The sequence below is a fragment of the Onychostruthus taczanowskii genome, unplaced genomic scaffold (genome assembly GCF_017590055.1).
Source record: "Onychostruthus taczanowskii isolate IOZ18803 unplaced genomic scaffold, ASM1759005v1 scaffold105, whole genome shotgun sequence".
Lineage (NCBI taxonomy): Eukaryota > Metazoa > Chordata > Aves > Passeriformes > Passeridae > Onychostruthus > Onychostruthus taczanowskii.
The window spans coordinates 86442-100507 of record NW_024497078.1 but is presented as its reverse complement, the minus strand read 5'-3'; the positions used below and the strand labels follow the sequence as shown (position 1 = coordinate 100507).

The 14066-nt window shown below is 38.0% G+C and overlaps 1 protein-coding gene across 2 annotated transcripts in view; it reads left to right on the top strand.

Moving 5' to 3' along the window:
* Positions 1-14066, top strand: part of ZMYM2 (zinc finger MYM-type containing 2) — a 66631-nt gene that overhangs the window by 12387 nt on the left and 40178 nt on the right. For both annotated transcript variants that reach the window (XM_041414434.1, XM_041414444.1), the window contains exons 6-7: positions 12239-12389; positions 13127-13242. In XM_041414434.1, coding sequence (XP_041270368.1) covers positions 12239-12389; positions 13127-13242 — 267 coding nt within the window. The remainder of the gene's footprint in view (positions 1-12238; positions 12390-13126; positions 13243-14066) is intronic.

Below are 14066 nucleotides of genomic sequence, written 5' to 3'. Positions count from 1 at the left end.
TTGGTGCATTGTTGTGAGAAGCTTTAAAGTTGAGACAGGTTGTTTTGGTTTGTTCACTTTTGACAGCAGATTTTATGCAAGCAAGTTCTTAATTCCTTTATCAAAATATGTGGTACTGTGCAACTATAATAGGCTGTGAGAAGCTTAATTTGGGTGCTTGTGTGCATCTGTTTTGGAATGGTGATTAAGCATAATTCTTAACTGGTAGGTTTCAAATATTCACGGAGTGTGAGGAGTTTGGAGTATTATTAAGAGAAGCTCTTATGGGAAAATCCCATGTGACTAACCAAGTGGCTTTCTGTTATGAGGTAACTGCACCAGTGGATAAGGGAAGGACTATAGATGTAGTTTATCTGGATTTTTGTAAAGCCTTTGACGTGGTCCCCCACAGTGTTCTTCTCTCCAAACTGGAAAGTGGTGGATTTAGGTGGATTACGAATTGGTTGGATGGTAGCATCCAGAGAGTAGTGATCAATGATTCAGAGTCCTGGTAAACATTAGTGACAAGTGGTGTCCCTCAGGAGAGCATATTTGGATGGGTGTTATTTCATGTCTTCATTAAGGACTAGACAAAGGCACCAAGTGCATCCACAGCAAATTTGCAAATGACACCAAGCTGAGGGTGCAGTGACACACCTGAATGATGGGATGCCATCCAGAGGGACTGGACAAGCTTGAAGTGAGTACATGGGAATCTCAGCCATGTCAAAGGCTTCACAGAAGTCCAAATAAAGGGCAAAGACCAAGTGCAAGGTGCTGCACCTGGGTTGGGGCATCCCCCAGTGTCAACACAGGCTAGGGATGAACAGATGGAGAGCAGGCCTGCTGAGAAGGGCTGGGGGGTGATAGGCTGGCCATGAGCTGTCGGTGTGCTCTCACAGCCCAGAGAGCCAAACGTGTCCTGGGCTGCACCCAGCGGTGGGCAGCAGGGCCAGGGAGGGCATTCTGCCCCTCTGCTCTGCTCAGACCCCACCTGCAGGGCTGCTTCAGCTCTGGGGTCCCAGCACGGGGAGGACAGGGACCTGCTGGAGCGAGTACAGAGGGACACCGGGATGATCAGAGGGAGAGCCACTCCTATGAGGAAGAACTGGGGGAGTTGGGGTTGTTAAGTCTGGAAAAGAGAAGGCTTCAGGGTGACCTAATGGTAATGGTAGCTTCCAGTAACTGACGGGAACTTAGAGGAATGATGGAACAAGATTATTTACAAGAGCACATAGTGATGGGGTATGGGGAAATGGGTTTAGATTTAGAGTAGGTTTAGATTAGATATTAGGGAGAAATTTTTTACTGTAAAGGGTAGTGAAATACTGGAACAGATTGCCCAGGGAAGCTGTGGATGTTCTATCCTTGGGGATATCCAAGGCCAGGTTGAATGGGGCCCTGAGCAGCCTGGTCCAGTGGAAGGTGTCCCTCACTGTGGCATGGGGGATTGGAACTGGATAATCTTCCAAGCCCTAGACCATTCTCTTGTTCTATGAGTATGTGAAAGTCAAACTATAAAAGTGGAAGTTCGTCTAGTGTATGCTATACGTGTCTGAAGTTGCTCAGGGCACAAATACTTGAGAATATTTAGTTGATACAATATTAGGCTTGAAGTTTGTTTAGGTTTTTTGAGCTGTGTTCAAGGAGTTCTGTTTTTTTAGAAAAGAAGTTTAAAAAAGACTGGAAAATGTCACAACCCACTGGGCCACAATTGGTAAATTATGGGTTGTTTTATTCAGTTGTAACAGTGTTTCCTTAGAAATTAGTAGACCTTGTTTTAAAGGAGAACTGCTGAAGCAGAGATTTTGGGAGAGTCATTATTGCACCCTGAAATAAACTTCATGAAAGAAATGATACAGAAAAAGTTAATGTCATTTGATTCCAGCATTGTGTTATACAACTAAACATTGTGTGTCACATAAGAGTTTTAGCAAATGTTTTCTTACAACAGCTGTAAAATAAATAGGTCTTACTGGTATGAGCTTTGTATTAAGCAGTTTATATTGTAAATGTCATACACCTATCAATATTGCTATACATTTGTAGTAGTAATAAATGAAAACTCCTTATTACTTGTGCCTATCTATATACTTAATCACCGTTTTTAAAAACAAATGTTACACTGATTTCCACACATAATTTTTCAATAATTCATCCTGGATTTTTTTCTTTTTTTCTTGGAATAAAAAAATTAAACTTGTGGGTAATAAAAATTACAGTGGCTCTCAGAATGACAAGTAATTGGATTACTGCAGGTAATCCATCTGCTGCAAAGTGTGTCTTTCCTCTGGTTTAGACTGCAGTAAGAAACAGTGTTATTCCTGGGATGGAGAGTAGGTTTTTTCTCAAATGTCCTGTCACCTTTCAAGGTGACAGATGCACCTGTCTTCCCATGTACCAGTTTCAGAACCTGCTTTAAAAATGAGACATACATAACCTTTAATATTGCATTTTAAGTCTTGATTTTCTGACAGGTCATTGTTCTTTCTTTCCTAAAACTTAAAGTGATTGCAGATCTTAGGTGTCTTTTAGTATTAAAAAGTTATGACATACAAATAATAATTTCTAAAATTACAGAGCAATAAATAGGCATAACTAATGCTCACTGTAGTTACATGCAAGAGCAAGTTAATTTCTGTGTGATACAAAAGCCATGTGTGAAGACGGCTAAGTGCAAGAAAAAAAGATAAAACAATGATAAAATCATTTCTCAAAAAAAACCTGTGACAGCCTAGATAAAATGTGAAAACAAAACTCTCAGTGGATGATTGGAAGTATTTAAATTTTTTAAAACCTGAAGATGACTACTACTGCTATATTATACACTCTGACTGTTGCACTGAGGTTCACTCTTCACATGTAGAGAGTCAAGAGGAACTTAAAGAATGATCCTAAACAAAAAGGAAAAAAACCAAACAAACCACACTAGAAGAGAATGAAATTATATGCGAACAGGAACTGACTAAAATTGTTTGTTATTGTACAGATACTGATACCTTATTTCTTTGAGCACATATTTTCTGTAGTTAAAATGAAAGTATAAGCATTTAGAAAATTACTATAATGATTTATTTGAAAATTATCTGCAGTAAATTGGAACTGACCTCAAATATGCCTGCCATAAAGATGTTAACAACATGCAGCACATACCTAGGTTGCTTCAGTATTTTTGTTTCTGCTACTATTGCATGTTTTCTGTCTCCAAAAAATCAGTTAACTTCCTCTCCAAAGTAATTCCCATGTTTGTTTGTGTCCCGGTTTGCTGGATTTTGGTATAGGCTTGACAACGTTGTTTTAAGAAACAAGTGGACTGTTTCTCTGAATTTATGACTTAGGTATGGTTGGCTGCACAAGCTTTTTAATTTTGAGCTTTCCAACTCAGCTAAAGCAATATCTGTGTCTGTTTTTGAAAATATTTTGCTTCCTTGCCTAATCAGTCCATGGTGCTCTTGATTCTACCAAGAAAGTATTTAATGCCTTCCTAGTTAAAAATGTTCCTTTACCTTTTTTACTCTGCTTCTCTAACTAAAATTCTTAGAATGTGACCTGGCATTTGCTTGCTTTGGGGGCTTCCTAAAAGTGATGGTCTTCATCTACTGCCAAAAAGCAGGGGGGCGGGGAAGGTGGGTGGGAAAGCAGCTCTGGCTATTTCTTCATAGGCTTTCTGATAGCTTGGACTGAAGTGAGATGTAATGAATGCAAGACAAATGAGAGTTTTTCTAGTTGGAGAGGATGCTTGCAGTGCCTTTTCATTTAGTGAGAAATCTTTCAATACTGCATAAAAGTGCATTTGGTTACTTGTTGATTAGATGAAGACATACTGAACATGCTTCAAGAATAACAAGGCTATGCCGTGCCCATAAGCTATTCACTCACAAGCAATAGGAAAAAACACCCTAGGCAGTTGTGCTTCCTTGTTCAGTTTCTGCTCCTTGCCAAGGAACTGGTTTTGTGAAACCTTAAAACTCATTTGTCTGTTTTATCTCTGTGCAGGGGTTTTAAGAGCCTTCGTTGTATGCAATAATATGCATGTCAGTTCTGCAGCTAACAATTAATTGCTTACACAGAGTTTGTACTTAGCCTCATAAAGTGTATTGTTACTGACTGGTTTAAATGCTCTGATAGAGTTTCCTGCCACTTAGCATTTCAGGGGAAGCATCTAGGGTTTTCAGCTTTGTCCTGTCCCTTGCAGTGTTGGGGTTTTTTTCTGTGCTTCTTTGCTGTTAAGACAGAGTGTCCTTCCTGTCTTCCTTTTTATCTTGATAGTACAATGAACTACAAAATCTACCACTTCCTGCTGTTTTTACTGTTTTATAAACTCTCATTTCCAAGTGTCTGTGTCAAGAGTAAGTACTCTTGACAAAGTCAATAGTTGTTAGAGTTGAACAGCCCACTTACATTGAAACATTAGAAATACTGACTTTTTTATTTCTAAATTTTTATCACTTCTAAGGAGAAGTACTGTGGTTTCAGTCAGATCAAACTGTGGTTTAATAGTGGAGTTTCTTCATCATACAGTAAACCACTTCTGTTTAGTTCAGGTAATACTCGGTTTGGTATTAAGTAATCTCTGATAATACTGTTGTCTCGTACTATGCATACTTCTAAAAATGGAGATAGATAGATCCTTTTTCCCCCATCTAACATGGTTAAAAGACAGAAGTCTTTATCAACCAAGGAATAATAATTTCTTCTTTTTTCCTGTTTAGTGATATGGGGAGGTTTATTCAGACCTCTTGGTATTTATGACCCTAAGTTTCTTGCATCTCTGATGTAAACTGAGTCCTAGAAACTCTCCCATTCTACCTTTGCTTTTACTGTTTACTCACTCCTGCTTTCTGTAACTATTTATTTTGCCATTTTTTTTCTTCAAATGTCTGTCTTCCAACTGTAGAATTCACTGTTCTTCAGTAAAAATTATGGTACCAGATTCCGTAAACATCTGAATGTAGCTCAATATAACTGTTAACAATACTATTATGTAGCTATTTTAGAAGATAAAAATAGATGGGTCCATCAGAAATGTTAAAATGGTTTTTTAGTTCTGAAGAAGGCTACATAAGGTAGTCAGATGTGAGCTCTGATTTGTGTGGGAGCTCAGGAGTTTGCTGGAAAGAGGAAGCAAAGAGGTGACATGATTGGGTATCATGATGGATATAACCACATCCATACACTGGTGTACCTGGAATAATTACCTGGCTGGTGTTGGGGGGTAGAGAGAAAAGGCAGAACAGAAGCAGCTGAAACATTCAGTTAATGTAGAAGTAACTTGCTTTTTGAGGCAGGTGTTTTCAGCTCTGCTTTTCTCAGAGGCAGGAAGACAAGTGGCTTTAGTGTGGGAACAAAACCAGCAAAAAGAACGTTGGCAGTTGGAGATGCCAGGGAAAAGTACTGGACACGTTATTGATCTGGCTGTTTGCAGAGTACAGCTGATGGAATGTAAACATAAATCACTTGGTGTTCAAGGCTCACAAAAGCAATTGCTTGATCATTTGCTCTGAGGACTTGGGCAAATGCTTTTGAGGAAGCGTTTACATCTGTTACTCTTGGGGGAGGGATGATTTGGATGCAGTCTTTTAAGAGAAAATAAATTATACAATGTCTTCTTTCTTTGCTGGTACAGATTCTACTGATACCTGGTTCTTTTCCTAGATGTGCATCTGGATCCATCAGACCATCCTTTCAAATGAATCTGAACTAGTGTAGCTGCTGTTTTTTCGATGACCTTTCTGAAGGATCTCATTTATCATAGAATTCCATGTAGCAAATGTATCTGCTTTTCTGCGTATAGAAAATGTTTTTTCTCCTTTTCTGTGTGAACTCAGGCATACTAAGTTTCTGTCCTGGAATTTCCTGGTGTTTTTCTTAATTCTAATCCAAACCTCTTATTCCGTAAAACACCAGGGAGGTTTGCCTGGATTGAGAAGTATTTAACAATGTGTTTTTCCGTGGAGTTTTAACTATAAAGCATTTCCTTGAACTGGAAGCAAATCTTAGGGCTGCTACATAGCATTGTGGCAATCAGCTGCTCTTCTGATATGTTCTGTTGACTGGCCCTTGCATGGGAAGAATGCTCTCTTACACTGCTGGCATGTCCTTCATCACGCTCTCTTAGACTTGTCAAGGCAGACAAAGCAGATGATACTGCTTTTTTTTCAGTGAAGAAGTGTCCAGCACAGATGCCTAGATTCAAGGCAGTAGTAGCTTTATTGAAGTACTGTTGCAGCCAGAAGGTTGAAGAACAGAGGCTTTCAGTAGTCCCAGTAGCAAACAGAAATTAGGCTTCTAAAATGCTGTGAACTTAGGGTATTGGTCTGACATTTATTCTGGAGTTTGATCTTTATTCTTAGTAGGGTACATGCAGCAAGAGCTCTAGACTTCAGCTTACATGATCCTTTCAGTAAGGTATAAAGGAAGGTCAAGATTCCTTCTAAAATCATAGTTCTTTATAGTAGCAAGAATAAAAATTCCTCAGAAACCTTCTAAGTGAATTTTATTTCCAGGAATTAGTATTTTTGTTGAAACAATTCCTTCAGTTCTGGAATATGCCCTATTCATCTGCTTTGTCTTGCATTTTGATAGCTGCTTTTGTAGTTGCCCATGTGAGTTGAGCACTGTCCTAGTGAATGGAAGAAATAGTTGAAATGTATCTAGAAGTAGTGACTTGCAAGAGTTTTCATATCACATTGTTCAATGTCTGTTATCTGTCACGAGATACCTATCATGAAATAGACCTTCTAGAATTAAGTCTCTTAAGGATATACAAACAAGTCATGAAAGAATGAGTGAGTTTAGAATCAAATACAACGAGAAGAATTTTCAGGCGTCTTCATCAACCATAGACTTTATGGTTTGGAAGAGGTCAAACAGGCAATAGGATCTAGCCAAAATTAGGTCATCTCAATGCAGAAACTAGGTGGGGTAGTGAAGGAGAGGTGTAGCCAGACAACTGTGCATCAAGCTTTCCCTCAGAGGGCACTGAGCCTTTGTTATCTTGAAATTTTGCTTCTGGATTAGCTTCATTTATTTATACTTAGTAATTGATACAGTTTTCCTTACTAATTTGATTGTGTTTTAACTTCAGTTTTTCTTGAAATTACAGTCCTCAAATGTGCATGTTTTCATAGGATGCTGTAGATGTGAATTTGCACATGGGAGGAAAACGCTTGGTAGTTTCTCTTGCAGATTGGTTTTGTATTCATTTCACCTTTGAAGGAAACTTGAAGCTGAAGCTGGTTTGACTTTGCAGGTTTTGTCAAGAGGCAGGAGCACAAGATGAAGCTAATACTTGATCTGAAATGGAAGATAATTGCCCAGAAAGCAGCTTTGGAGAAAAAGACTTGGGCATCCCAGTGGACAAGCTGAGCTGGGGTTAGGAGTGTGCCCTTGTAGCAAAGATGGCCAGCTGGTTCCTGGCTTATCTCATAAAATGCCTGACCTCTGGAAGTCATCTTGTCCACCTCCAGCTCAAACAGGGTCACCTGGAGCAGGTTCTCCAGGAGCACATCCATTTGAGTTCTTCAGTGTCTCCAAGGATGGGGACTCCCCATACTGTGTGGGCAGCCCATTGGTATATTAGCAAGAGTACAGCCAGCAGGACAGGGGAGGTGATCTATGTGGGCCACCCCCTAATCCTTTTGCTCTTGAGACTACATCTGGAGTACAGTGGGCAGTTTTGGATTTGGCAGAATGAAAGGCATTGTCATGCTGATGGAAGTTCAGTGGAGGAGTACTAAGATGCTTAGATGGCTGGAGTACCTGACATAGTAAGACAGGCTCAGGAATTGTTACTTAGTTCAAGCCTGAGAAGCATAAAGGGGGATGAGTTACCTAATGGGAGGAGACAAAGTTCCACTCCTAGGAAGAGTTACACAGTGAAAGGAAGAAAGGCAAGAGACACAACTTGAAAACAATGGGAAACTAATTTAGATAAAGGAAAAGGTGGTTTGTTTTTCGTTTTTGTTCTGGGCTTTTTTCTCTGGTTCATTGGTTGATGGGGGTTTTTTGGGGGTTTTTTTGGTGGTTTTGGTTCTATGGGGGTTTTTTGCTTGTTTGGGGTTTTTTTTGTTGTTTGTTTGTTTTTGTTTTGTTTTGTTTTGTTTTCCTTTCCTTTTTGTGTGTGTTTTGTTTTCCTGTAAGGATGGTGAAATCCTCCTGAGGGGTTTAGGAGGTCTTGTCCTTGGAGATGCTCAGATTTGACTGGACAAGATCCTGAGCAAACATGGCTGGACCTGCTTTGAGCAGTAGGCTGCATTTGAACTCAGGAGGTCTCCTCCAGTCTCTGTGATTCTGTGATTTTGTTCTTCTGAAACAAAGAAGGAAGCAGTGATTTTTAAAACAAAGACTCATGAAGTTTTGCATTATTCATTCCCTCTTTACTTAGTCACTAGTGAAGATTTTAGTATTTTGTTCTAGTTTTCCTCTGCCGGTGAAGATCTTTTTGTGTCTTGCCATGAGATACCAACAACATTGACACAGCTTTAAGTTTTCCTTAATTTCTTTTCTAAACACACACTTTTCCTTGAGGGTGGTTAAAATATTAAATTTAGTATGTACTGGAGTAAGAATCTGAGAAAGCTGTTGTGGTTCTGATCAGGGATTGAAACTTCTGCAGTGATGTAAGTGGGCTTACATGGAAGAGTAAGACCAGGGCAGGAACTTTAAAATATTTTCCTCTGAGCATTCTCTTAGCTTCTGACTCTCTGGAGGTCAGGGCATCCCTTGAACTTTACGTGGTGTTCCTGTGTGCTATTTTTGGCAAATCTCCTTAATTAGTGCTTGTCCAGTCTCCTTGTGACTGCATACAGTTTTTCCATCCATGATTCTCTTTGGTAAGAGGTTCTGGTGACCTGCGGTTTGTCACATGAAGAAATGTCTCCTGTTTATTTTCAAATTCCTGTTGATATTCATGTGATTTTTCCATAGTTGTTAAGTTGATCCATAGTGCCCTACATAATACCATTTTTGGTTCTGTCATTCTCCTAAGCTATCTTGTTTCCAGGCCAAAAATCCTTACCTCATAAGAATGCTCTTTGACCCTCTGTATTTGCTCTCCTTAATTTTAGTGTATCTTCTGTTTCTTTATGGCAGCTAGAAGGATACTTTGAGAGAAAGGATTCCCAAATGTTAATTTTCTGCAGAATGAAGTTAGTACTGCAGATTCTTAGAGATGAAAGAGATCATGCTGGGAAGAATTTGAGTGTAGAAATGTAAGTTAGCTGAGAAACTTGATAATCTCATCTGGAAATTTCACACTTAGGAACAGAAAAAAAATTCTTGGTTTGCATTATGGGTATTTGAAAACATTATAGAGATACAGTGAGGCTCTCTGTTGATGTTGTCAGTGGAGGAAGTTGTTGAGTTAGACTCTTAAGAAAATAAATGTTTGAGACCCGTGTATAATACTGATTGAATACTTTCAGGTATGCATTCATCTTTCTTTAATAATAGTGTGGTACTCCCTGGGGGTTTTAAAAATGGTTTTAATGTTTGAACTTGGAAGTTTAGGGAGTGCTGAAAAGAGTAAAAAAAATGGAAAAAAAAAGTTTCACTTGACAGAGATGATCATTACAACATTTTAGGAGTAATACATTTAAGGCAGGTTTGAGCCTTCTAATTTTCTTTTTTTCCAGCATGCCCTGTCTTCTTCACTTGTATAACAATATGTTTATATTTCTAATAATGCAGAAATGCTCAAACATTCTTTTTAGTTGTTATTAAAAGAATAAAATAAGAGCTTTGTTACTACAGTTTTGCTCCTACCCACAGAATCTTCTGCATAGTTGGCACGTTTTTTAGAAATTTTTATTCTTTGTAGTCTTGATAAACTAGATCTAAGTTTGATAGGTTATTACTAGATAGAAATAAAAATTTTTCTTGCTTTTAAATCTGAAATAGATGGGGTGAAGTCAGTAAACAACTCCAGTATTTAGAAGATACATGAAATTCAGAAGTGATTGACATGCTGTTGCACTGGTTTTTGTATGTGTGATCCTTTTTTAATAGCACGTAAATGATGAGGTATTTGAGATGCTGGTTTGCAAAAGCTATTTCTGCTTTCAAGAAATTTTTGTTGAAACATGTAGTTTGCTGACACAATGATTTTTTTTCTGATAATGCTCTGATGAGTTTACTATAAATTCATTTATTAAAACTTACAGTTTTGTCTTGCTATCTTGTCTCTTGAAATCACTGTAGCCTCTGTTGGATTTCTCTTTTGGGTATAGAACTTGCAAAAGCTTCATTTGCCTGTGTGTTGTTTTCCAATTATATTGCTGAATGCTCGTAGTTTAGTTATTTGCCAGTATATTTGCATCAATGCTTCTAGATTTACATTTTGGTTTATTCTGGAGCTACCGAGGCTATTTATACAAGCAGATTTTTTTGTGGTGGTTGTCCATTAAGCATGTTCCAAGGAATCAAGTCCTTTGTAAGTAGTAGCCTCCTCCTGTATTATTAGTAATATAACTCAGAGGTTTCTGGATGCCCTGCCTTTGTTTATTAGCCTGCTAGAGGAGATGAATGTATAGCAGCAGAATAGTTCCAACTCACAGAACAATATAACTGCTACATTTTGGTCTTGGTATTAAGTGTGAATTTTGTCAATATTAGGAAGATAATGATGTCCTGAGTAGCATGTTTAAAAGAAAATGGAAAAAATTAAAATAGGAAGGAAGTATCCTAGAGTTGTATTTTATACCTTCTTCTAGGTAGGAGTTTGGTATCTTGAAAGGTACTCCTTTCTGGAGGAAATCCCCAGCAAAGATTTCCTCAAAACAGCCTGTGCAAATTGTGAAGTTGTGTGGAAATTTTACTGGACTCTGCAAGATGCTACATCCAATTTGTGTCACAGGCGTGTGGATTTTTATGTTTTTATGTGGATGCTCTTAGAATAGGAAAGATGACTTTATAAACCCAAAAACTTCATCTTTAGATTCATCTTTAGTCTGTAAGATTGGCTTTAAGTAGCTTTCAAATTTGGGTACTGAAAAATAGGAAAACCAAAGATATCCTCTGAAACATCTCTCACTTTGAAAAAAGGGAAGCACCTATAAAATATCCTTTGCCTTTCCTTCTCCTTTCCATTCTTGAGAATAGGGAAAGAGGGAGAGAGAGTGCCAAAATTATTTATTTAGAAGGGAGGAGAGCTTAAGTGCCTAAGTGACAATTTTCTAGTACTTAATAAGGCAAGAGTCTGTCTAGTAGGAGGCCCATCATTTTTGGTGAGGAATTTTCTCCATCACTGTCAAAACCATGAGACTATTTCTGTGGGCAGAGAAGGTGTCTAGAGATTTTTCCTGAAACTTGCTTTATCGTGCTTGAGATATTTGCCTAACACTGGCATATGTAATACGTGTAGCACATCAGAATTATTGATTTTGTATGTTGACTATGTCATTGGTATTTCTGCTCTGAGCAGCTTTTTCTCTGCTTTTTATAGCACGTTTGTTCCATTCTGCGGAAAACTGCTGTGTTGAGAGATGTCAGAATTGAGTCTGTTATCAGGTTCGTGGAGTCACAGTTGAGCATAGAAACTCTGTGTGTATTCCTCCTGCTTGGAGGATTGGAGATACAATTTTTTTCTCCCCAAAGTTTATTTATTCTTCATATTCACAACTTCGCTGTGCAGGTGACTGCACAATGGAACAGATTGCCCAGAGAAGTTATGGAATCTCCCTCACTGGAGATACTCATGAACCATCTGGGATGAAATCCTGTGCCTGCTATGTGCTCTAGGAAGACCCTGCTTGAACAGGGAGGTTGGACCAAAAGGAGTCTATTCTAAGCTTACCCATTCTGTGTATCACATTAGTCATGCCAGATTCTTGTAATTTTCCTTAAAACCATTGTCCCATCAACAAAGAGAGAGGAATAGTTTTTTCAAACTCTTCAACTCAGCACAACTTGTTGCACACTCTTGCCATAGTTCAGTTTGCAGACAGTGGAGTTTGGGATGGAATTGGAATGTTTTGGTTGGTTTTGAGTTTTTTGAAGGGGGTGTGTGTGTGTGTATGTGTGTGTCGTTACGCAGAAGGTTATTTTTAGCTGGCTTTTTCCCAGGAGTAAGAGACACAACCATAGTGCTGAATGCTCTTGAGAGGATGATCAGGAGCATTAATATAGGAAGGATCTGATGAGAGAGCACATGACAGAAATAAAACTTTTCCTTTGTTTATTTTCTTTTTTTAAAGACCATAATTTAAGTTAAAAGCCAAGCATAGTTTTAACTAATGCATTGTTTTGCTTTATGTTTTAGAAATGTGGCCAATTAACATCTTGTACTGGCTGCAGAGCTCAGTGCAGGTTTTTTGACATGACTCAGTGCATAGGACCTAATGGATATATGGAGCCATACTGCTCAACTGTATGCATGAACACACACAAATCAAAATATGCAAAATCACAAAGTAAGTGAAAAGGATGATGGGTTTTCACCACTGCTAAGAGCAGACTTTTTAAAAATTTGAACACTGGGGGTGGGTGCATTTGTTTTACAGTTAGTCTCTGCAGATGTGACTTAATAGTATTTAACTTCACTAAAAAAAATAAAAATCTTCTGTTAAACACCAGTAAATGAACCCATGAGGATTAATTTTACTCACTGGCCTTTTTTTGTCATGTTGGAAAGAATTTTCAACTGTCTTAAGGCTTCCTGTGAAAAAAATGCTGAAGCATAATGTGCTCCGATGTGTCACAGGATGGTAGTGCAGGTTTTTTGCATATGAATTTATATTCTCTGAATTCTCATATGAATCCTAACCTGGATTTTTTTTCCAGTCAAGGAGAAGATGGATAAGAAGGGAGGTAGTTATAATGCATATAGATATTCTCTAGGTAAAGTTTTTGATCCAGTAAGTAATTCAAAAGGTGTTCTTCAGTATGCAAAGCAGATCTCAACTTGAAGTTGGGATGCTCCAGTGAATTTTATGGAAGAAGGTGTTTTCGTATTTAGTACTGATCTTTAGTGAAAGTATTTATCTAAACTTCTGTAATTTTTTCTGTTTTGTGTGATTTGTAGAAGCTGACTGGAAAACAGACTAATCTTAGTTTTCTGCATTGAAAAACTAAAAAGGGCTCACCTGAAATAATATTTTTTCCTATTATTTTACGTTTATTTTGTTTGTAAACTACATTTTTCTTTTAGGTATGGAAATTATTTGCCACTTTTGTAAGCGAAACTCTTTACCTCAATATCAAGCCACAATGCCTGATGGAAAACTGTACAACTTTTGCAGTTCCAGTTGTGTAGCTAAATTTCAGGTTAGCTGTTGTGTTAAATATTTTCCTCCCTAAATATTTGTGTGCCTGTGTTTTTGTTAAGTATTTGAATATTGGACTAACTTGCTTGTGCATACATGCTTGAGAGTTAGAATTAACATAGCAGTTGCTTCTGGCTCATAACATTTTCTTTGATCAAAGTGCTGTTTGACAATGATAACACTAGCTGCTGTCTTAAACTTATAAAAACGTACCAATTTCTGCTTTATATTGTTAGAAAGCACAAAGCTGTATCACTGCTCATCTTCCTTTTACCACCTTAGCCTCTTCATGGATGTGAGCTTTGCTGTTTTGCATTGAAGATCAACTAATTTGGCCTCTTGTACTAAACTCAATAACAAAATTCTCAGATTGAATATAGAACTAACAAAGGTTTGCCCTGGAGAAATGTGAATCCTTCTGAAATGAAAGGCTAGAGCCTCAACCATTTTATTTATGGACAATACTAGCTGTTTAAATTGTGGCCCAAAACTGGGTGATTGCAAGGCTAATGACATGCACTCTGGATGAGGCTGCTCTGCTTGTTGAAAGTGTCATATTTTCAGTATGAATCAAGGTTAAAGCATAAGTGAAACGTGTCATAGCCATTGATCTCTTGGTGATCAATAGATATTTTAAAAGAATATGTTTCAATTTTTCTATGTAAAAGCGTTTTTCCAGATCTATGCAGGATAATTGATAATTGCTTCCTCATGTGTTGTGGAAGAATTACACCCACACAGGGTTTTCCCATTTGTCATTGAACTTTGCCGTTTTCTGTCAAAGGGACAGCAAATTGGTCTTTTAATTGTTCTTTAATATACCCT